We start from the raw sequence: 25370 nt of genomic DNA, 5'->3' as shown, positions 1-25370 counted from the left end.
TTATTCTGAGTGAGCTTTGGAAGGAGAGCCTCGCTGATCTCTGCCTGTCTCCACACTGTCAGCAGGTATAACCAGGGTGAGCTCCAGCGGCTGCACAGACAGCACCTGTCTGCACTGAGCCCGTCTGTCCGTCTGACTGCACTGAGCCCATCTGTGTGTCTGTCTGTATCTATCTGTCAGTCTGTGCCAGCACTGTGTAAGCTGGAGAGTACTACAGTCAGGCTACAGAAACAGATAAAAAAATGAGTACACATACACATGGGCACACACACACACACAAATGAGCACACACATAGGAATCCACACATGTACAGACACACACAAGACACACAAAAAGGCCGTATTTTTAAAATACACGGCCGTATTTTATATATTAACTCACTACTGACTAACAAACACACCAGACAAACACAGACCAGGTGCTGTGGAACATGGGGACTGACCGCTTGAGACAGAACACTGACATACAGCCTGGTCTCACCCCCGGGATCCTCTATCCCCACATTCCAGCACCAGCATCATGTGACCTGGGTGAGCTGTACCTGGGGTTCATGACCAGGCGGCGGAAGAAGTACGTCCAGGTGATGTAGTCCAGGGCGTCCTGCTTGGAAGCGATGGTTCCCGCGGCAATCTCTGCGTTCAAGTGGTCCGACAGCACGGCCAACAGACTGAGGGACAGCAGCACAACAGGAAGAGGTAAAATGGCACATGCACAAACACAGATACAGACACAGAGACAGACACACACATATAGCATGTGAACTTGAGTTGCACATTAGGGCTCGCGCTGACCTGGATTCCACTGGGAAGGGTTCATACAGAAACTTCTTGTAGAAATCTTTCTTGATGTCGTGCACGAGGATGACAGCTTTGCCCTGGTCGTCGAACTGCGGCCTGCCCGCACGGCCCATCATCTGAAGGACGTCTGCGGGGAAATAAAACACAAAACAGACAGCATCACCCACCTGCACAACAACAGAACCAATCACAACCGTATCAATCTAAACAGAGCCAATCTAAACAGAGCCAATCGCAACAGACCCAATCACAACCGTACCATTCAAAACAGAGTCAATCACAACCAAATCAATCACAACAGAGATCATCAAAACCAAACTAATCACAATAGAGCCAATCACAACCAAACCAATTACAACGATGAAGGACGTACCGGTGATGGGATAGTCCACGTAGCGCCGGGTCTTCCCGTCGAAATACTCTGTCCCCTTCACGATCACCAGGTGGGCGGGGAAGTTGACCCCCCAGGCTAGCGTACTTGTTGCTATCAGCACCTGAGTGGGGAATCAAACACAGACTCTAAGTGTCAGTATTAATCAGTCAGAATTTTCCTGTCAGTATTTATCAGTCAGATAATAATTTCTTCATAGAGCAGTCCTGAAACAGCTGATGATGTCACCTGTCACTGGTCATAGTGCTGATGAAGTCACGTGACTTGTAGTCACCAGTCAGTGGAGGCTGTATGGGTGTTGGTCACCTGCCGCCTGTCCTACCTGGATCTTGCAGTTAACGAAGAGCTCCTCCACGGTCTTCCTGTCCCTCTCGTGCAGGCCTGCGTGATGCATGCCGATCCCGAACGCTAGCGTCAGCTTCAGGTTCGACTCTCGCACCGTGGCGATGATATCTGTCATCTGTGGGGGGTGGGGGGTGATACAGCGGTCAATACAACCCCCTGAACCCAACTCATGCTCACACTGGCCAGCTAGTTGGATTTCTGTATGAATGTGAAATATCAGTATTATCCTCCAACTTTCTCTCCATGCATACACACATACACGCCTGTAGGGGGCGCTCTACTCAGTTGCAGCTGTGAGCGTGCTACTTAACCCAAGCCGCCTCACTGAAATGAATTTTTTTTAAAAATGGATATCTTAAATGGAACACAATACAAGCTTCCATTAATACGAGTGGCTATTCAGGAAATGATGATAACGGCATTTATAACAAGACAGATAGAAAGCCTTGCCCCAGAATGCATCAGTGCTCCCAGAGTAGGGTAAACAAAGGCCTAACGGAAGCCAAAAGAAACGATATAAATTCATAGCCTTTACACCCCAGTGAGCGAATGGCTGTTTCTGCGTCTGTGTAATTCCCATGGAAAACCTCCCTCTCAACAGGTAGGCTCAGCTTCGGAAATCCGCTAAGCTGTCTGTCAGTATCGCCCCAGACAAAAGCCTGTAACGGCGCTTTACTGGAAACAAAGGCAGGCGTCGTTCGAGCGTGGCCGCAAGTCAAGGGGCAGCGCGGCGGCCATCTTGCTGTCAACGCCTGAAGGAAGCTCCAGAACCTCTGACCTGCAGCGGTCCAGACGCCCGGCGGGCTGTGAAATGAAAACTGGGCTCTGTGACCAAAACTGCGTTGAGCTAGGCAATGATTTTAAGCAATTGTAGCGTTTTTCTATTCCACACAAAGTCTTATGATTGGTTTATGAACGTCAGTGATTGACAGGACAGGGTTTTGCCAGGCTTTCTTCCATAATTGCTAAGTGACCAGTCAACAGCTGGACCGGCAAGTGAAAATAATAACAGAACATGTCTGAATTTTAACTTGAGAGAAACAGAGGAAATAAAGACAGAGATACTTAAGCCAAGAGAAAAAGACATCTTCTCACTAATTCTAGGAATGTGAATTCTTGTATTTTTCTAATTCTGGTTATAAAGGTAGGTGGGGTGTGTGTGCGTGAGGGTTACTTTTTCTTTTTTGTTAATGCTACGATCAATATATTTACTTCTTTAGCTACACAGATTCCCTTGTCAGGCAAATGAAGCATATTGAATTTGTGTGTGAGAGAGATCAATTTAACACTGAGAGAGGGAAGAGAGAGAGAGAGAGATAGAGCAGGTAGAAAGCAAGAAAGAGAGAGAGAGACAAATGCGACATAAGGCTAAGAAGAAAGAAAGAGCAAAGAGTGAAAAGAACAGAGGAAGGAGGGACAGAGGAGACAGGAGGCAGGGAAGAGGTGCAAGGCATAGAGAGAGAGGGAAGGAGAAAGAGAGAGGCAGGAAGGAGAGAGGGGGAGAGGGGCGGGGGACCCCTGCAGAGAGACAGACAGCTCGCGCCAGCCGACTGCCACTCTTAACAGCAGGGACTCGGCCCGAGCACAGCTCACTGCAGAGAGAGCGCATAAATCACTGGAACACACACAGCACAGACCGCACGGCCCAGCCCTCTACCAGATGCGCACACACACACACATACATACGCACATGCATACACACACATACATACATACATACGCACAAACACGCACGCGCACGCGCACACACACACACACACATACATACGCACATGCACACACACACATACATACGCACATGCACACACACACATACATACGCACATGCACACACATACATACATACGCACATGCATACACACACATACATACATATGTACGCACAAACACGTGCACACACACACACACACACACATACATATGCACATGCATACACACACATACATACATACATACATACGCACAAACACGCACGCGCACACACACACACACACACACACATACATACATACATACGCACAAACACGCACGCACACACACACACATACACACACACATACATACATACGCACATGCACACACATACATACATACACACACACACACACACACAGACACACAGACACAACCCTGCTACAGCTCTATACCAAATACAAACTTGTTACAGCTCTATACCAGATATAATCCTGTTACAGTTATATAGCAAATACAAACCTGCTACAGCTATATACCAGATACAAACCAGCAACAAACCTGCTACAGCTCGGTACCCAGACAAAAAGATACACTAGGAAGAATGGACTCCGTAGCATGCAGACCTCCGCCAAGGCACAACAATCTCCCCTCGCGTGAATGTGCACAGCAACAGTCTTGGCAACCAGCCATTACTTTTGGTGATATGTTTGGCCTGATGGTGGCGCTAGAGGAAAGGTCATGGCATCATCAAATTCAATAGGTTTTTTTTCTCTTGGGAACATGAACGCGCACAGCAAATTTCATGGCAATTACGGCGTTACTTTTTGAGATAAGTCGATCCCAAAAAGTTTGGACCAATGGTGGTGCTAGAGGAAAGGTCTTGGGATCACCAAAATCAATATTTTTCTTCCTTTTTGGAACACAAATCTGTACAGCAAATTTTACAGCTATCCAGCCATTGCTTTTCCAGATATGTCTGTCATGGACGGAAGGACAATCAGACAGATGTCATTACATAACCTTCTTGGCAGAGGAATAAAAAAAAAAACCTGCTACAGCTCTGAACTTGATACCACCATAGAGACAGTTGTCAGGTTTAATCTGACTGATTTCAATTTGATGCATGAAACCCCTCCCACACTGCCCTTGCACCCACCCACACACTCACGCGCACACACACACATCTTCACAGGCACACACTGCTGCCACCTTCGCGAGCAGAGCTCGGTACCGTCTCTCCTTGCAAACTGCACCGCGGTTAACTTCTGGAAAGGTCCCTCCACTACTTAGCAAAATGTGTGAGCGTACACTGACGTGAAATAAGCACTTCTGAACACGTCAGTTTAAAAACAGAAAAGCCGTGACTCTTACTTCCTCTCGTAATTACTAAAGTATTAAAATGCAAGCCACGTGTAAAAACAGTGTATATTATTTCCTTTTTCTCTAACCATTGACCCCCGAAAGACAAACACTGAATGAAAAGTGCCAGTTATAATCACACTCGCACGAGGCCGGTGCGAAGCTTCTGCTAACAAGCGCTAATACATCATAAGCACCGATCGCAGTGACCTGCACTGAAACGCAAGAAGCAAAGCACAGCAAAAAAAACCCTCTCTGTGGATGGAGCTGAAAGCCAGTCAACCAACCCATGGGTGGATTTGTGTCTGCTGCATAAATCCTTCATTAGTTATTTTACAAAGCGCAGCAGGACATGGCCTTATAAAAGAAGATTAGGCCGATGATTTACTGGCGAGCCGGCCTTTCACGCCATCTCTCTGAAATGAAGGAAATATAGACCGCAGCATCAAAAAGGGACAAGTTATGGCTCATAAACGCATCTCTGTCACAGACAGGGCAAAACTGTCTGCTGATATATGTGGCGGAGTGTCTCATTTTGAAAACACAGAGGGGTTGGTTTGTCATTTTCCCCCCGAAGTTACTCAGAAAGAACATCGCACATTCATTACGGGATGACAAAGAAGAAAACCTCAGACGACGCCGTGATTACACAGGCGGTCTCGGAATGCCGAATTCGCAGATGCTGTCAAAATACGCGGCGATCAACTGCGGCTCACCCCTCCCTTCCAAAAAAAGAAAGGAAAAAAGACAAAAAGGTTACTGGGATCTGTGCTGTGCCGCACGTTTAGCTGATTGTATTACGAGATGTCACTCATAATTAGAAAATTCTAATTTCTTTTATCTGGAAGGTATTTATTCTTCAAGCTGTCATTTGCCAGGTCTTGTAGTGGGAGAGGGCAAAAGGGAGATCTTATTCGCTATTTAAAAAAGCTAAAACAAAACATCGAAGACAGCTCGTGAGACACACCAGTCAACTGACACATTACAATAACTGATTTACATGTTCCATTTACATCACAGATTTACAAGGGGTTCGTTGAATGACTGTAGTTGAGTAACTATCCAAAACCTAATCTGCCAGTACACTGGCCAACAAAAGAGCCACAGGACAGCACAAACAGCAGTAACCAGCCATAAGCACCCGAAATGAGCGCTTACAAGGCAAACAGACTGACTGAACCGTTGTTCAACCAGCACAGTGACCGCACCCAAAGTGACCAATAAGCAGCTGTGTGGAAAGTGGGGACTGAGCTTGTGGGAACACCTGCTGTAGGAAGGTGCACAACCTGGGCAGGAGAGAACAACATTGCACTCTCAAACACACGGTTCATGTACGTGCCTCCACTTCCACATTCACACACTACAGGACTGCTAGAGGACCACTATAGGACTACTATAAGACCACTATAGGACCGCTATAAGACCACTACATCTAGTTTCCCTGCCAAAAGATGGCTTGGGGTCAAGTAACGTTCATACAATGGAATTCCTCTACTTACGTTGAAAGCAGCTAACGGAGGGGTAATTACAGATTTTCTGTCATTTTTCAGTGTCTCCTCCCGTACAGTACTGTAAAAATATTAGCACACTCCGAATTTTATACCCAAAAAGATTTGCAGACATCTTGAAATAATCCAAAAGTATGCAGAATAATATAATGAGAAATGACACAGGCTTTTCCTGGAGAGGTCTGCAGAGTTCCTCTGTAATTACAGTAAAGACAGGCGATTAGGGGAGATGAGGGATGTTGGGGTGATTGATTCTGAAGAAGGGGAGGAGGGGGACAGTGATGGATGTGAGCCTGCTCTGTCCCTTCCCTGCTTCTGCAGAGCCGTCTCTGGCTGACGGGGCCTGTGGTCCGGGCCAGGCTGTTCGTAACGGGCCAGGCCTCGTACACAGGCAGCAGGCTGGATGGCACAGTGCTAGTGTTCCACTGGGGATCTGAAGCCTGATTATGAAACTCCGATCACGGCTCTAGAAACACCACTGTTCAATAACCCTACTCTGAACACTGCTCCACACTGATCACTGTTCAATAACCCTACTCTGAACATCGCTCCACACTGATCACTGTTCAATAACCCTACTCTGAACACTGCTCCACACTGATCACTGTTCAATAACCCTACTCTGAACACTGCTCCACCCTGATCACTGTTCAATAACCCTACTCTGATCACTGCTCCACAATGATCACTGTTCAATAACCATACTCTGAACATTGCTCCACACTGATCACTGTTCAATAACCCTACTCTGAACACTGCTCCACCCTGATCACTGTTCAATACCCTACTCTGAACACTGCTCCACACTGATCACTGTTCAATAACCCTACTCTGAACATCGCTCCACAATGATCACTGTTCAATAACCCTACTCTGAACACTGCTCCACCCTGATCACTGCCAAATAACCCAAACTTTAACACTGCTCCACACTGATCACTGTTCAATACCCTACTCTGAACTCTGCTCCACAATGATCACTGTTCAATAACCCTACTCTGAACACGGATCCACTGATCACTGTTCAATACCCTACTCTGAACTCTGCTCCACAATGATCACTGTTCAATAACCCTACTCTGAACACGGATCCACTGATCACTGTTCAATACCCGACTCTGAACTCTGCTCCACACTTATCGCTGTTCAATAACCCTACTCTGAACACTGTTCCACCCTGATCACTGTTCAATAACCCTACTCTGATCACTGCTCCACAATGATCACTGTTCAATAACCATACTCTGAACATCGCTCCACACTGATCACTGTTCAATAACCCTACTCTGAACACTGCTCCACCCTGATCACTGTTCAATAACCCTACTCTGAACACTGCTCCACCCTGATCACTGTTCAATAACCCTACTCTGATCACTGTTCCACACTGATCACTGCCAAATAACCCAAACTTTAATACTGCTCCACACTGATCACTGTTCAATACCCTACTCTGAACACTGCTCCACCCTGATCACTGTTCAATAACCCTACTCTGATCACTGTTCCACACTGATCACTGCCAAATAACCCAAACTTTAATACTGCTCCACACTGATCACTGTTCAATACCCTACTCTGAACTCTGCTCCACAATGATCACTGTTCAATAACCCTACTCTGAACACGGATCCACTGATCACTGTTCAATACCCGACTCTGAACTCTGCTCCACACTTATCGCTGTTCAATAACCCTACTCTGATCACTGTTCCACACTGATCACTGCCAAATAACCCAAACTTTAACACTGCTCCACACTGATCACTGTTCAATACCCTACTCTGAACTCTGCTCCACAATGATCACTGTTCAATAACCCTACTCTGATCACTGTTCCACCCTGATCACTGTTCAATAACCCTACTCTGAACACTGCTCCACACTTATCGCTGTTCAATAACCCTACTCTGAACACTGTTCCACCCTGATCACTGTTCAATAACCCTACTCTGAACATCGCTCCACACTGATCACTGTTCAATAACCCTACTCTGAACACTGCTCCACACTGACCACTGTTCAATACCCTACTCTGACTGCTCAATAATCCTTTCCCTACTTAGACATAAAAAGGCAACTTGCCCACAATAAATCAATGGAAAACACGCACAGATTTTTAGCTACTTGGTTAGAAAAAACCTAATGGGTATGATCATATTGTGGTGCCACCGTTTATAGCCAGCTTGCAAGCAATTTGAGCAGTAAATCGTGTCTTCTCATCCTCTCTGCACACAGATTTATGGCCTCTGATTGCACCAGTGCAAAACGAGACTGCCTCTCGGCCCATGGGTTCCCCGCACCGGCAAATCATCAGCATTAGCTTACCAGCCAGACAGTCAATTTGAGTATAACCTACAAAGCAGGTCGTAAAAGATGCAATGTCAGATAACTCAAACACAAACAATGCTATAAACCTAATGAAGCTAATGCAATCATTCCTCAAGAAAACTGAAAATAAGTCAGCATGTTCCCAAGAAATTTCCAAATGTTCAGAGATGACTGCAATGCATCTAGCCAAGTGGCATAGTGGCCATGTTAAGATAAATTTTAAGGATGTGCTTGTTTTCTTCACAGAATGACCCTGCAGAATGATACCTAGTAGGGGTGTGCAGAGACATCATTATCTGTATCTGTATCTGTTCAACCAACAAAATTATCTGTCTGTGTATCTGTATTCGGACAGAAGACCGGAAGTGGGTGTGGTTTATACAGGAAGTCACGTTAAATCAATGTTGTATTTTCTAACCTAATATTCATTGGCAATGCAATTGTTGTGCCCTCAAAGCATCAAACTGATTTAATATTGGCATATAAATAATTATGAAATATATTTCCACATCCTCATACTGTAAGTTACTAAGTTTTATGAACTGTCTGAACCTATGGTCATTCTAGCAGTACGCTCCAGGAAACAAGCTTTTAAACAATATATGATTCAACCAGGTCAGTTTTAAAACTGCAGAGGCATTTAATCATAAAAGATGCTATCATATGCTTTGTGTACTTGACGGTGGTGTTATATTATCATCTAAATTAAATATTTATAACAATCATTTACCTTTAGTTTATTCATTTTATGAAGCTATAGAAGTTATAGAAGCAAAATATCGAAAAATATCAAAATTGGCATATGGAACCAAAATCATCGATTTGACAGTGGTGCCTACCCTTAAACTGCTTTAGAATGCTGGATTTTGTAGCGCATTGATTTTAGAACTGTTAGGAAAGAGGTGTCCCTTTACTGAGAAATAACTTGTTGCCAGGTTTAAAAAAAAAAAAAAAAAAAAAAAAAAAAAAAAAACCTGGACCGGATGAAAAAAAAAACTGGACTGGAAGAGAAAAAAAAAACCTGGACTGGAATAAAGAAAAAACTGGACTGGAAGAAAAAAAAACCTGGACTGGAATTTGAAAAAAACTGGACTGGAAGAAAAAAAAAAACCTGGACTGGAATTTGAAAAAACTGGACTGGAAGAAAAAAAAACCTGGACTGGAATTTAGAAAAAAACTGGACTGGAAGAAAAAAAAACCTGGACTGGAATTAAAAAAAAAAACTGGACTCGAAGAAAAAAAAACCTGGATTGGAATCAAAAAAAAAACTGGACTGGATGAAAAAAAAAAACTGGACTGGAAGAAAAAAAACTTAAAAAAAAAAAAACGGTTTTGCATTACCTTGCAACGTTTGACATTCACGACAGTTACACGCAGGCTACCTTTCCGTGCAACTCTCGTAATTCATTTTACCCTGGCTCTACATTTTGGACGGTGCAGTGGTGCCCAGCAGAGAAGCCGCCCCCCTGTACAGCACCGCTGGTTCGCTCAGGGTAACACATATAAAACTAAACTAAAAGCAACAAGCACAATTCAACTAGCACAAGAACACGTATTTACACGTATTTACAATTTACAGTCCCACACAAACTATTTAAAAGGGCACAGGCCTTGCATTCTGGGAGCTGCCGGTGCAGCCTGCCGGACCAGCCCCCGGACGTCACACTATCATAAAGTACGACGGGGGTGGTGATGCGGCCGAGGCGAAGCCGAGGGTTGCTTAACCAGCCCCAAAGTACATTATTTTACAATAACGGGACAGCCCGGAGAGGTTTATTCCACTTATACAATGGGTTACCAACAATGACTATATATTTTTACTTTTATATTCATTGATTTTTATAGATTTAATCAGCTGAAAGTGAAATATTCTTCCACGGGCGTTTGGGCATATTATTTTACTGTTGTCAAGCAAAACTCTGGTTGGTAGTTCTATTTGGACCGTTGTTATGCAAAAACTCTGGTTGGTAGTTCTATTTGGACCGTTGTTATGCAAAAACTCTGGTTGGTAGTTCTATTTGGACCATTGTTATGCAAAAACTCTGGTTGGCAGTTCTATGAAAACAATTATTCTATCAAGAAAAAATAGTTCCTTCTCGTTTTATACCATACAATTCGTTTATACCATGTAGGCTATACCATACATTTTTTGTCATTACATTATGTAATAAAACTGCATGAAACCATAAGTCAATCAAATTCATCTCCCTAGCACTGTCTTTCTTTTCAAATGGTGTGGTCACGCAGTGTAGACATAATGTCATTCTAATACCCTCTGAAACGGGTTTTGAATGACAGCTAGCTTTATGATAGGTTCGCCATCATGAGGCAGCTGCTATGTACCGGAGTTCTAGATACTCGCTCTCTCTGCCCGTGCAACGTTAGACAGAGGCTATGAGAACTCGACATGGAGCTGACTTTTTTCCCCCCCGAATCAGAATAATAAGGAGCAACTTCAGGTCGAAGAAATACCTGTTTCCATTGCATTATTCATGCTTTCCCGAATACAGTATTCAGATTCGGATACATCCCTAATACCTAGACTGTTAGGTACTCCCACATGAGTAGCACTTATATTCTGGAACGAGCAGGGCAGACTACACACACAAACTGAGCAAGCGTTTTTTTGGTCTTACTATGAGCACACTTTATGGTCCTCAGGAGATTGAAAGAAAGATGATGCAATGCTTTAAACTAAATATCAAATAACTCAAATATGAGCTCTGTGGAGATATCTGCCGAGGTCTAAAGCCATATTGCTGTAAAGTTAATTGCGATAAATTTCATAACAGTGAAATCAGCTCTATATACTAGCATGCAGTGCACCATGCAGTGGGGATATTAAAACAACTACATAGTAGAATAAAACACCATTACAATTGTAATATTGTACTTGAGTGCTGTGTACAGCTGTGAATGAAATGACCATCATGTGATCACAGGGTAACATCAAGTTAGAGTGTTACACATCATAGAACAGAAAATAAGGAAATATAATTGACTGTACAGAAATGGTAAGAGAATGCATTTACTGTAAAAGCCACATCATTAATAATGATGTAACATAACAACGTGCATACAATGTAATGAAACAATCTGCAACACATTAGAATGTAGTGTAATTGATTTTAATGGAGAATATAAAGTAATGTAATGGAAGCACACGTAATGTAACAGAGCACAGTGGTAATGGTCTCCTCACCTCCCTCTCATCCTGGTGCAACCACTGCTTGGGGTCGTCTTCAGTGGCCAAGAAGGCGATCAGGTCCAGCGCGGTCAGACGGGTCTGTCGCCGTGACGACACGAAGATCAGAACCGGCTTGGCAGGAGAGTGACTGCGTATCGCTGGAGAACAGAGGACCAAGTTGAGTGTATGGCCTTGTGTGTTTGTGCGTTTGAGTGTGTGTGCGGATTTTTGCGTGTGTGTATGTGCACGTGTTTCAGTGTGTGTGTGTGCATGTGGGTGTGTTTGTGCATGCGTGTGTGTTTGTGTGTATGCCTGTCTGTGAATGTGTTTGAGTATGTGTTTGTCTGTGTGTATGTGCGGATGTGCGTGAGCATGTTGACCTTTGATGAGTGCTTTTTGAGGGGAGCATGAGCACGTTGAGCTGTGTGTGTGTTCAAAGAGGAGACGTAGTTCACATACAGTCAGTGTGCATGCGTGTGGTCAGGGCTGTGTGTTCTGAGGTGTCAGTTTTGATATCCCAAGTGCACGAGCGTGTTCAGGCCGTGCGCTGAGAACCCCAGTGTTCAGGCCGCGGTCTCGGGCAGATTTACGGCCTGTGGAAGGCGGCGGGGCCGCGGTCGTTACTCACGGCGGTCAGCGGTGGGATCGATGGCGAGCGGCAGGATTAACTGCGGCTGGCCGGAGCCAAACCGCCGGCATCCGTCTGGGGCTGTCCGCTCGCGACGGGGCCCGAGTCACGCCCCGGCCCGCTATATCACCGCCGCGCCGCCATCGATTCCGCCCCCGCCCGCCGCCGCGGCCTTCTCCTGGGGCGCCAGGAGCCGTAAATCACGCGGGCGAAAGGGCTGCGGCGCACTAATCGGGCCGCCCGGGGGGAAGAGGGCGTGTCTGCCGGTGTTCCGCTGAGAGAGGGACAGGACTCAACGCTTGCGTAATTGCTCAGGACGCTCACCTTGGAAGACGGGCTTGTTCATGCTGGCCATGCGGGGGCAGTAGTGTTGCCCCGGGAAACCATGGATGTGCACCTCCAACGGGACGGGCCGGACCGACGGGCGGAAATTAAACAAGCCCACCTACGAGAGAGAGAGAGAGAGAGAGAGAGGTAAGGAGATGGCAGGACATGTATGGAGAGTTGAGAGGGAGCGAGAGACAACAGACTTTAACATTTGTAAGTTTAATTAGTTCATTAATTATTACATTCAATTTATCTATTCATATTTTCAGTTATTTCACTCATTTGAACTTGTTTTTTGTGAATCACACTTTTTTAGGGGAGGGGACTGCTATTTCTTTCTCATGTTAATAAACGAGTGAGGAGGATCTATTTACAGGGAAGAGGAACACAAACCTGACCGGTACAGCACAAGGCTATAAAATGAGACTGCAGCATTGAGGGACAGAGCCTGGAGTCAGTGATAAGAGCCCAGCCAACTGCAGATAACAGCCTAGCTACCAGCCAAGCTACCGGCCGAGCACCAATCAGAGGCCTTACTGGCTCCCTGGCATGTATATTACACCTCTACCACCATTCACTAGAGCCTCTCTGATCTATGCCCGGCCATTTAACAGCTCCGGTAAGAAATTCAGTGTGCACCCACGTTTGTTCTTCACTGTTGACGCTGTCGTCTGTTCGCTGGGTTTGGGCGAGGTTGCCAGGTTGGGACTGAATGGTACCGCACACTCCCGTGCGCTAAAGAGCTCTGCTAAATAGCCTTCCTTTAGTACAAATCTGTTTAAACCCAAAGAGTCTCCCGTTTCCCCCACAGCAGCGCGTGGAAGGACGGATCAGCAGAGACGGAGGGAAGGGTAGAGAAGTGGGAGAGGGGGAAGAGGGGGGAGAGGGGGGAGAGGGGGACAGGGTGACGGGTACGGGCCCCATCTGGGGGTAATTACAGGCTGTTATTGCCCCTCTCTGGCGCGCGCGGTGTTGGTCCGGCCGCGCGTGTGCACACATATTTAACGGGCCGGATAATGGATGGCGCGGCCAAAGCCACATCGCGGTCCAAACGGCGCTCAGCAGATTTATGGAAAGGGCCCATCAACCTGCGACCCCCCTCCCCCCCCGCCCCCCCGCCCAAATCTCACAGCCCGCCCCGTTGGTTCCATGCAAACACCAGGGAAAACGTCTCCACAACAACATCACAATGTATGCACAACCGCCGGCTTCAAAAGTTTACTTCAGAGGCCTGAATCGGAAAATACTGTGCAATGTGCGCGGAACACACACAAAAGGACAGACAGACAGACACACACACGCGCGCGCAGTACACACACTCATGCATGGTTCGATGCACACAAAGATGGATGAAGAATAGATTACAGACAGATGTTTACTTCTTTCAAATGAGTCCTCTCTTCTGAAACACTACATTCCATTGAACTGATATATCGAGCTCCAGTTCCATTTTTCATCCCTCGTTCCCCAGCCTATTTTCACGTCTTCCCCTCAGTGTAACGTCACTTCTATTAATCAGATGTTTTATTGTGTTTTAGTACACTAAAGTCCCTGAGACAACATCCTTTCATGTGAAAAATCTCCTTCCCTCTCTCCGGCCACACAGTAGATCTCTCTCCCGTCCAATCAGCAGAGAGCCCCCGACGTCCCGTTTCACCGAGCGCGATTCCACCTCATCCGTTAACCCGAAACCGGATCCGACCAGACCGCCGAGCCAAACTGCGTGGGCGGCTCAGACATCACCCCCCCGCCGGCCCGCTTCTTCACCCCCCTTTTATTTATCTGCCGTTTGGTTTAGCTGAGAGGGCCAGCGCACAGCCGCCGGCGTATCGGCGTAGCGCCGGATTTAGCCACGCGGCGCGTTCGCCCCTCGCCTGGCCCTCCCTGACACCCAGTTAGCGCGGCGGCGAGAGCGGCGTGTCCTCGTTTCGAGGCGGCTCGTTCCGCCGCGCGGGGGCAGCTCCCCGTGTCAAAGCCAGCCGTTAAGACCCGGGAAAGCACAGGCGCTCGCGTGCAGACAGAGCTGGACGATCTAAAAAGGGGCTTATTGGTAGGACAGCGTCCCACGCAGGACTCCTCCATAACAGGGGCTCCCAACCCCGGCCCTGTGATCATTATTTAATAATCATACCTTTATTTATACAGGCGACACACTGAGGTCTCAGGTGTGCCCAGTGTAGCAGGGAAAATAACTAAATAACAATGAGAAACAGCAATAAAATTACAACGATAAAAACAGAGAAGGTAATGTGTAATAATGGATGGTTTACCCTCTAAATGTAGAAGCAGATATAGAATTAATGCTTCATAATAATTTAAGGACTTTTAATTTGTCAGATTGATTCTCTGACAACTAATTTCTACATTTTATAAATTGTACAATGGAAAATGGTTCCTTTTGAAACATGTTAGATCTTATATATATTGAACGATGGACCTAGACCTGAAATCACTGAACTAAATGCTGAAAGTCTGGCCATCTGGTCAATGTAACCAAAACATTTGCAAATGGTAAAAGCAAAAAAAAAAAAAAAAAAAACAGGCAACACACCAAATCTATTTCAGTGCAAATTTAAGGAACTCAAAAACCCATGTTTTCAGTAGCCCATGTCTTCTCCTCTGACCTACAGTATAAAGTGCAGGATGGAGAGACAGGGTCGCGTGTACTCCAGACACACAGGTTCTTCCACCACAGACACTGGCCTTTTGAAGTGACAGCCGGACAAAATGTATCCACAGTATTTTATTTTGGGTTTGAGAGCCACTGCAGAAGCTGATCTCTGAATGTCTTCTAAAAATGAAAGCGCTGTAAGGAAACACAGAAGAAGAGTTCCTCCTGCTCTGGTGCAGACAGCAGGCGCGGTGTCTCCAGCACTCCCATTCAATCATAAGCTGGAGGCTGCAGAACTCGCCCCAGCTAATCCCTGTCTCCTTTCAACGGGAGGAGAGGGTGAAGCATGAAGCAGATCCACACAGAACTAAAGAAGGGTCCGTCTCCTCTAAATGGGAACTGGAAACACAATGGCCTTTCAGATGGAACAGAACGTACCTTTGACTGAGCTGGTGGTTGGTTCATTCCGCTAAGACTCTGAGATCCAGTGTTCTGTATTCGTACATATACTTCTTGTCCAAAGCAACACCAACATTCAGTATATGAATGCACAACTGCACAAGCTTCTTCAACCGTCTCCTGAGATACTGCAGAGTATGCTCCTGGAGCATGAGACGTGTGGTGTATCGCTGGACAGGACTGTGGCTGGGGAACAGGGCCTTGAAAATTGCTCTCCTTTCCCCCCGTAGATGACCCCCCCCCCCCCCCCCGCCGGACATGGAGACTGAACGGACCTCATCACCAGCGCTTTCCCTATGTTCATCACAGCAGCTATGCTGGCCTCCCACACCTCTCCCTGGTTGTGTGCGTTGCCGTGGAGACCTCACCTCCCCGATGCCCAGCCAGTCGGCGAGGTCGCGGGCGTTGGCCAGGGCGGTGGACAGGCCCACGACGCGCACGGTCTTGCTGGTGTGGGACGAGATGAAGTTGGTCCTGGAAACGATCACCTCCAGAACCGGACCCCTGTCCTCACCTGGAGACGCATAGCGACGGGATCAGGAGGGAGCGCACCTGCACACAAGCTCGCACAAGCGCATTCACGCACACGCACACACACACACACACGCACACGCACACACACACACACACACACACACACACACACACACACACACACACGCATTCACGCACACACACACACACACGCACACACACACGCACACACACACACTCACTCACACACACACCGACACACACAAACACACTCACCCAGCAGGTGAATCTCGTCGATGATCAGGATGGCCACTTTCTGCACGTAGCTGCGGTTCTGCCAGCTGCGGCTGACCCCGTCCCACTTCTCGGGCGTGGTGACGATGAGGTCGGCCTGGGCGATGGCCCGCATGTCCGGCGTGACGTCGCCCGTCAGCTCCACCACCCTGAGGGAGCCCGCAGGGCACAGCGTTACTCACAGGGTCACGTCTGAGCGCGTGCGCAAACACGCATGCGCTTGCACTCATTACATCATACGCACAGCACGTTCACATGGACGCGCAGGGACACTTTAGTGCAAACACAAGCATACAAGCACACACACATACATGTGCAAACAGAAGTGCACACACAAATACACATACAAACAGCAGCAAACACAAGCATGCCGGCACACGTGCAAACACATGCATGCGTGCACATACGTGCACACACACACACACACACATGCTGTACTCACTTCTTCCCAAGCTTCTCCTCTATCCTGATTTTCCAGTCCTCTATTCTCTCTCGAACCAGCGCTTTCAGGGGGGCGATGTACACCACCTGCCACAGAGACACAGCCAGTCTAAGTGTGTGTGTGTGTGCGTGTGATATATAACCTCGTCCAAAATACGTGACAAATTGTCCCGATTAATTCTGCACCGAAAAAGTTTAAAAACACCAAAGGGGCAGTAAAGCCTGTCTGAGCTAATGGGCACCAATTTACTGGAGATGAAGAATAAACAATGCCAGCTAAAGAAAATTGCTTTCAATGAGGACATCATTATAAGAAAGCTTATTGCTTTCAATAAGGATATTATAACTTTGGCTTATGGACCTGAATCTCAAAACGTTCACTGGTGACAAGGCGATGCTGCTGATCAGTATTCTCGGCATTTTCTTCTTCACCCAAAAAAGAAGACAGGAAGTCAATTCCCAATCACGACTGAGGCAAGTAACTTCAGTTTTAAGAAACAATGTCTTGCACCGAGCAGTACAGAATGTTCAAACGGACTACAGCCAAACTTTCAAACAGCTGACGAGCTGCAATTTTGGGGGGCGCACCCACCTTGGAGGTGGGGTACTGGTTGAAGACGCGGAACATGGCCAGCTCGGCGGCGATGGTCTTGCCGGAGCCCGTGGGCGCCCCCAGCAGGACGTTGGTGTCGCTGTGGTAGAGCGTGTGGAAGATCTGCGTCTGGATGGGGTTGAAGTGGGTGAACTTGTACAGGCTCTGGTACTCCGGCTTGCCCAAGGCCGTGATGGGCAGAGGCTGCAGGTCCAGCAGCTCTGCGAGGGGTTCAAGGAAAGAAACGTTAGGGGAACGTCTGATCAACGTATGAGCAACTGCTAACAGCTATACGTGCGTTTGCAGTGATGTTGGAGGTTCAAAGGGCCATCAGTCAGGCAGGTTGTGTAGTTAGGCGGCCAGTTCTTCAGAAGTTTTACCTGGCCACCAGGTTAATACCACGACTCTTTCAAAAAGTGACTCCCTGTGCAGGGGCAGTGGACTGTATCTGAGCTCACAAAAATAAGAAGCCTAGTTCTTCTAGGAGGTGGACAATCAGAGTGTTAACGGAGCCCAGCCCAGCCCGGCTCAACGGCGGTTTGAGTCAGCAACAGGGAGGCCTGGACCGGCGGTTTGAGTCAGCAACAGGGAGGCCAGGACCGCCGGAACACCAGCATCCAATCAGCGGCAGTGGGCCGTTCGGCCAGACAGGACGGGGTCGGGGAACGTCAGAGGGAGGCTTTCACACACCTGGGCACGGCCGTAACGGTAATGGCGGGCAGTTAGGGGCTCCTAATTCAGGCACACGCCCCCGTGCACGCGGAGTGGAAAAGTGGCGCTGGGGCCCTTCCGGCGGCCGTTCCCATGCTAATGGCGGCACAGGAGTTAATGTGTGCTGCGTTTCTCCCCCCGGCACTCTGAGCGCTGAGTAATCGCATCGTTTGTGTGCCTCGCGCTCCGTTTGCTGTGTCCGACACAGTGTTTATGGGCAGGAGGGAGGCGGGGGGTCCCGGAGACAGGCAGTTGTGTGAAAGAGGATGTGAGTGAGGCTTTACTGGTGTAACACGGGTTTGAGAGCTACGATGTGTGTTGTGGGATGTGTGATGGAAATGTGTGAGGGAACTATGCACTGATGGAGATGAAGTACAGTGTGTGACCAGGCCAGGTCACCAGGCCTGACAGGTGTGCTGTGTGTGTGTGTGTGTGTGAGAGAGAGTGCGTTGTGTGTGTGTTACAGGTGGGCTGTATGTGTGTGTGTGTGGTGAGAAGCAGGAGTTTGTGTAAGTGTATGTGAGCGCGTGTGTGTTACAGGTTGTGTGCGGCGGGTGTGTGTGCTGTACCTGTGTGTGGCAGGTGTTTGTGGTGTGTGTGCTGTGTGTGCTGTACATGTGGCAGGTGTGTGTGTGTGCTGTGTGTGGTGGGCGTGTGTGTTAGATGAGTGTGTGCTGTACCTGTCTGTGGTGTGTGTGTGTGTTAGAGGTGTGTGTGCTGGGTGTGTGTTTTAAAGGTATGTGTGCTGTACCTGTGTGTGGTGGGTGTGTGTGTGTCCAGTACCTGTGTGTGGTGGGTGTGTGAGTGTGCAGTACCTGTGTGCGGCAGGTGTGTGTGTGTGTGTGCAGTACCTGTGTGTGGCGGGTGTGTGTGTGTGTGCGGCGGGTGTGTGTGTGTGTGTGCAGTACCTGTGTGCGGCGGGTGTGTGTGTATGTGTGTGTGCAGTACCTGTGTGCGGCGGGTGTGTGTGTGTGTGTGCAGTACCTGTGTGCAGCGGGTGTGTGTGTGTGTGCAGTACCTGTGTGCGGCGGGTGTGTGTGTGTGTGTGTGCAGTATCTGTGTGCGGCGGGTGTGTGTGTGTGTGTGTGCAGTACCTGTGTGCGGCGGGTGTGTGTGTGCAGTACCTGTGTGCGGCGGGTGTGTGTGTGCAGTACCTGTGTGCGGCGGGTGTGTGTGTGTGTGTGCAGTACCTGTGTGCGGCGGGTGTGTGTGTGTGTGTGTGTGTGCAGTACCTGTGTGCGGCGGGTGTGTGTGTGTGTGCAGTACCTGTGTGCGGCGGGTGTGTGTGCAGTACCTGAGTGGGGCGGGTGTGTGTGTGTGTGTGCAGTACCTGTGTGTGTGTGTGTGCAGTACCTGTGTGCGGCGGGTGTGTGTGTGTGTGTGTGTGTGCAGTACCTGTGTGCGGCGGGTGTGTGTGTGTGTGTGTGCAGTACCTGTGTGCGGCGGGTGTGTGTGTGTGTGCAGTACCTGTGTGCGGCGGGTGTGTGTGTGTGTGCAGTACCTGAGTGGGGCGGGTGTGTGTGTGTGCAGTACCTGTGTGCGGCGGGTGTGTGTGTGTGTGCAGTACCTGAGTGGGGCGGGTGTGTGTGTGTGCAGTACCTGTGTGCGGCGGGTGTGTGTGTGTGTGCAGTACCTGTGTGTGGTGGGTGTGTGTGTGTGTGTGTGCAGTACCTGTGTGTGTGTGTGTGTGTGTGTGTGTGCAGTACCCGTGTGCGGCGGGTGTGTGTGTGCAGTACCTGTGTGCGGCGGGTGTCTCTCTGGCAGTATGAGGTGCTGGAAGTTGATGATGCAGACGGCCTCGGAGCCCAGCCAGCGGTCAGACACCGCCCGGATGTAGTACTGAGACGGCATGGGCTCAAAGATGGGGATGGTGAAGACCAGCTGCTGCTGCTCATCTGTCACCACCTGGGGAGGGGGGGGGGCGAGAGGGGGGGAGGGAGGGAGGGAGAGAGAGAGAGGTGGGGGGAGATGGAGAGAGGGGGACAGGGAGGGAGAGGGGGACAGGGAGGGAGAGAGGGAGGGAGGGGGGGAGGGAGAGAGGGGGACAGGGATGGAGAGAGGGGGGGAGAGAGAGGGAGAGGGAGGGAGGGAGAGAGAGAGAGGTGGGGGGAGAGGGAGAGAAGGAGGGAGAAAGAGAGAGGTGGTAAACAGAAGCGGGCCATGTTGGTCACTCTGAAAAGCCAGAGAACATTCCGGAGACACACCTGCTTCTTCTGCAGCAGGAAGTACTCAGAGTGGTAGATGTGGTCGTTGACCGGGTCTTCCACCCAAAGCCACCAGGGCTCCCCTACTGAACCATGGACCTGAGGAGAGACAGAGAGAGAGAGGAGGAGATAAAGAGAGACAGAAAGAGAAAGAGAAAGAAAGAGAAGAGTGTGAGAGAAGGTGAGTCACAGAGGAAGAGGAACATTTCTAATTTGAAAGAAATTGACATTTTCCACAACTAATATTAAAATTTAATTCAGTCTCTCCAAAAAAAAAACAAAAACACAAAAAAAATCAATAACCATTTCAAAAACCCCATTCATATTTATGTTAGCACACCCGACATGGTGAGATTCTATCAGTTTATGGCCTGCGTCACAGACAGAGCAGTAAGGCATCTGGGGCCATCCTATCCAGAGCAGAGCGCTCGGTTCCCTCCAGGCTGGCTTGGCTAAAGCACGCGTGTCCAGAGAAAATATGAGGAATTCTGCTCCTGTGGACGGGGGATGTGTGGATTATTCCATCCCTGACCGAGGGGGGGGGGATCGATATATTTTATTTCCAGAGCGGAGAGAGGCAAGGACCGTCCTGGTGCTTCTCCGGTCAAGAAGGGCAGGTGCCCATCAAAGCCACTGTTTGGACAGGGATAATAAAAGTGGACACATTCCTTCTGCATCCCAGAAGGCCGTGGGGCCACAGCCCTGGCCTTTTTAACCGACCGCCAATCCCACCTTCTCCCCCACCCCCTCTGGCCCCTCCTCCTACCCCCTGCATCGTACACAGGCTCGGATGGCTGCTGTTTTCACCCGAGCGGAGGGTCCCGTGCTCGGGTCTGGGTCTGAAGGACGCGGGTGGTATGCGCTGGAGGTGCCCTCCGCAGAAAGAGGAAGTGTGGGAGCCGGGCCGCCCCGCAGGGAGGGGGGGTGGGGGGGCCGCGGGAGGGCGGAGGGGGCGTAATGAGTTTCCGAGCTGCCACAGCCCCCCCCCACAGCCCGCGGAGGGAGCCGCTAACCGGGGGAGACGGCTTTTTATGGGACCTGGACTTTCCACAAACACTGAATAATGTCTTAAAAATGCATCCCTTCCCTCCAGTATATATACACAAAAAAGGCAAAGGCCAGGTGTATTCTCAATAACAATGCACCCTAGGATAACTGCTGGATGGCAACACGTAAAATATAACAGCCCGTCCGAAAAACAGTAATGGTCTGAATATTCAAATATGTGATTATGCAGTGGGCAAGACACTGTACTGTCGAAGACAGAAACAAGAAGCCATTAAAATTACATTATTGTAAAATATGTATAAAGGTCAAATTCATTGTCCCCTAATAAACCCTGTGTGTGTGTGTGTGTGTATCTGCGCATGCACAGTTGTGTGTGTGTGTGGGCGCGAGCATGTGTGTGTGTGTGTGTGTGTGTGTGTGTGTGTGTGTGTGTGTGTGTGTGCTGGCTCACAGGCTACGCATAGCCACATGGGGAAGATCACGGCTAAGCCGAGCGCGTTGGGTTTCATTTCTCTCATGAACCCAACACGCGTCACTAATTGGACATAAACATTTATCTTCGCGTTCGGCGCGGACGCTCGCCTCGGCAACAATGGGGCGCCTATTTTACGTCGGATTCCATTAAAAACACGGGGAATGACCTCTTGTTCGGGAAGAGCCTGTAATCCCCGCACTTTCGCAACTATTAGCGTCTGACAGGACATCAGTTCCAGTTCCGACAGATTAACAGTCCTGTGAGTAATAACAGTCATAACAGCGGCTAATGACCGCGCGGACGGACGGCTGCTGGTGAACGCTCGCTGCCCATGCTCGCAGGCCTCAGCGTCCCCCGGACGTGTTCATCGGGTCCGTCTGACGGTGTGGGAACTGTAAACAGAGAACGCGGCGAGCACAGGGGCTACGCATCGGAGAGACGGTGCAAAAACAGAGGGCAGTAAGTCTCTCTCTCTCACTCTCTTTCTCTCCCTCTCTCTCTCTCCCTCCCTCTTTTTCTCTCTCTCTGTTGCTCTCTCTCTCAGAGAGGCCCTTGGCTATGACGCGGTCTGCAGAGTTTATTTTCAAAGGCAGCGGACAGTGTCCGCGCTGGGATTCACACCATCCCTCCCTCTCTGCCTGTGTGTTTTTACACGCTCGGAAACATCGACCCGAGGCTGTAGTGCGGCCCAGCCAACACAAACAGGAGCTTCGCTGAACACCATTACGCCATCGTGTTCACAGCTCAGCAGCCTCTCCACACGTGCGTGTGTGTGTTCATGTGAGTGTGTTTGTGTGTGCATGTGTGTGTGTTTGTATGTGAGTCTGTGTGTGTCAATGTGTGTGTGAGTATATATAAGTGTGTGTGTGTGAGTGTGTGAGTGTGTGTATGCATGTGTGTGTGTGTGAGAGAGTGTGTGCATGTGTGTGCATGTATGTGGGAGTATGTGAGTGTGTGTATGTGTGTGCATGAGAGAGTGTGTGCACGTATGTGTATGTATGTGGGTGTATGTGAGTGTGTGTATGTGTGTATGAATGTGTGTGTGTGTGTATGTGAGTGTGTGTGTGTGTGTGTGTGTGTTAGAGAGAGTGTGTGTGTGTGTGTGTGTGTGTGTAGGTGTGTGTGAGTGTGTGTGTGTGTGTGTGTAGGTGTGTGTGTGTAGGTGTGCGTGTGTGTGTGTATAGGTGTGTGTGTGTGCGTGCGTGTGTGTGTGTGTGTGTGTGTAGGTGTGTGTGTGTGTGTGTGAGTGTGTGTGTAGGTGTGTGTATGTGTGTGTGTGTGTGTGCGTGTGTGTGTGTGTGTGTGTATGCATGTGTGTGTGTATGCATGTGTGAGTGTGTGTGTAGGTGTGTGTGTGTGTGAGTGTGTGTGTAGGTGTGTGTGTGTGTGTGTGTGTGAGTGTGTGTAGGTGTGTGTGTGTGTGTGAGTGTGTGTGTAGGTGTGTGTGTGTGCGTGTGAGTGTGTGTGTGTGTGTGTGTGAGTGTGTGTGAGTGTGTGTGTGTGTGTGTGTGTGTGTAGGTGTGTGTGTGTGCGTGCGTGTGTGTGTAGGTGTGTGTGTGTAAGTAGGTGTGTGTGTGTGTGTGTGTGAGTGTGTGTGCGTGCGTGTGTGTGTGTGTAGGTGTGTGTGCGTGCGTGCGTGTGTGTGTAGGTGTGTGTGTGTGAGTAGGTGTGTGTGTGTGCGTGCGTGTGTGTGTAGGTGTGTGTGTGTGAGTAGGTGTGTGTGTGTGCGTGTGTGTGTGTGTGTGTGAGTGCGTGTGTGTGTAGGTGTGTGTGCGTGCGTGTTATCAGGCTCTTAATGCAGTGACACACCGCTCCGTCTGCCTCCTGCTCAGCACGCTTAGGAATGCCCCTGGGGGGCGAGGGCAGAATGGGATGAGCAGTGGGGTGGGAGAGGGGCGGGGCGCCACCTTTGTGTCCTTAAACAGGGGGGTGGGCCGGGCGGATTAAGCCTTTAGAACCCTGAAAGACCACCGTGTAGAGGCGGCACGCAGACAGTAGGGCCATAAGGAGAGGTGTGTGTGTGCGTGTGCACACGCGCGCGTGCGGCTGTGTGTTAGCATGCCTGAGCCGGGGACGCACCAGGACAGGGAGCAGCAGGTCAACAGCTCTTACCCATCTGCCGCCCGGCCGATCTGTCCGGGGCTAAGCATGCCCGCCTGGGCCACTAATCTCACTGAGAGCCGCCCGAACCTCCGCCCCCCTCGCCCCCCCCCCCACCCGAATCACAAAGGGGGCCCTCCTTCCTAACAGCCGGGACAGGCTTCTCCATCCTCTCTCCTCACGAGCGGTCGCGTCTGCTGCCTCTCATGAGGGAGAGGGGGGCGTTTACCTGGTCGTTCCACCTGAAGTCCGGCGTGATGGTCAGCCGCACCCGTAGGACGGTGCGCGTGATTGGCTGGATGGAGGCCTCCATCAGGAGGGAGGGGAGCTGGTGGACGCACTGCTTCACCTTTAACCCGATGTTCACATGGTGAAGCATGTGACCTGGGTGAGGGAACGTCGTCAGTGGAAGGAATTACCGTTAACGTTAGCTTCGTTCACATCATGATCAGTAACAACGACGCTTTTCAGACATGCAGCTGTCTACCACAATCACACACGTACTGTATATATACATGCACACAGTGAGCTCCATACTGCTGGAGACAAACATTTCTTTTCCTAATTTGGCTCTGTACTTATGTTTTAGATTTTTCATTTGTAATCACGAAAATGTGGTTAAAGTGCAGATACTCAACTTTTATTAAAGGGCATCTTTATACACAGTATATCATTGTATATGTATTGTATATGATGTATATATATATATGTACACACATCCGGTATACAAACAGTAACCCTAACCCTAAATCATCACAATCCCACTAAAGATGTGTAATCCGGACAGGGTTTGGGCTAACACATGTAATCCATTAAATATGTAAATATATTTTAATTCTGACTGCTGGGAGTCCCTGGGCCCGGTCATAGCGCCGCCCCCCCCGCCCCCCGCCCCGCCCGGGCGCTGGGGTACGCACCGATTTCGTCCTTCCTCATGTCCTTGAGCTTGTCGACGGTGAGCCTCCTCTCCTCCAGCTTGGCCAGCACGGAGCCCGGCAGGACCGAGAACTGCCGCAGCGGGTTGGCCCAGCCCCACAGCCGCTTGTCAATCATCTTGCACAGGTTGAGCAGCCGGTACGTCATGGCCGGCCAGCGCTTCCGCAGGGCGATCTCGAACAGCGCCCGCACGATGCGCGCCGTGTTCTGCCCGCGCGACGGAGAGAGGGAGGGAGGGAGGGGTGAGCGGCCATCCACCGATCAGGCCTGATCGGCTAGTGAGGCCTGCCTCTCAAACAGGAAGAGCTGAGTTTAAGACAGAGGCCAGGGGAGAGGGCTATGGCCCTGAGGAAGGAACCCAAACCGCAAACCAACGGCCCGTTGCAGGGTGTGAGGCAGCTCCAAGTCAACCCTGACCGGGGGAGTAAGGCCATGGCCGGAGGCAAACGGATCACAGCGCACAGTTTGCCTTTCTAGTTAAGGGGAACGTCAGAGC

The 25370-nt window shown here is 49.4% G+C and overlaps 1 protein-coding gene across 6 annotated transcripts in view; it reads right to left on the bottom strand.

Moving 5' to 3' along the window:
* Positions 1 to 25370, bottom strand: part of ascc3 (activating signal cointegrator 1 complex subunit 3) — a 240917-nt gene that overhangs the window by 33811 nt on the left and 181736 nt on the right. For all 6 annotated transcript variants that reach the window (XM_035420116.1, XM_035420134.1, XM_035420106.1 and 3 more), the window contains exons 21-34: positions 24856 to 25081; positions 24168 to 24322; positions 20356 to 20454; positions 19888 to 20056; positions 17441 to 17661; positions 16850 to 16935; positions 16390 to 16556; positions 16008 to 16153; positions 12567 to 12687; positions 11630 to 11772; positions 1512 to 1649; positions 1172 to 1292; positions 793 to 925; positions 543 to 668 (exon numbers count right to left, since the gene is read on the bottom strand). In XM_035420116.1, coding sequence (XP_035276007.1) covers positions 543 to 668; positions 793 to 925; positions 1172 to 1292; positions 1512 to 1649; positions 11630 to 11772; positions 12567 to 12687; positions 16008 to 16153; positions 16390 to 16556; positions 16850 to 16935; positions 17441 to 17661; positions 19888 to 20056; positions 20356 to 20454; positions 24168 to 24322; positions 24856 to 25081 — 2051 coding nt within the window. The remainder of the gene's footprint in view (positions 1 to 542; positions 669 to 792; positions 926 to 1171; positions 1293 to 1511; positions 1650 to 11629; positions 11773 to 12566; positions 12688 to 16007; positions 16154 to 16389; positions 16557 to 16849; positions 16936 to 17440; positions 17662 to 19887; positions 20057 to 20355; positions 20455 to 24167; positions 24323 to 24855; positions 25082 to 25370) is intronic.

Source organism: Anguilla anguilla, chromosome 1, assembly GCF_013347855.1.
Source record: "Anguilla anguilla isolate fAngAng1 chromosome 1, fAngAng1.pri, whole genome shotgun sequence".
Lineage (NCBI taxonomy): Eukaryota > Metazoa > Chordata > Actinopteri > Anguilliformes > Anguillidae > Anguilla > Anguilla anguilla.
This window is presented reverse-complemented; position numbering and strand designations above follow the sequence as displayed.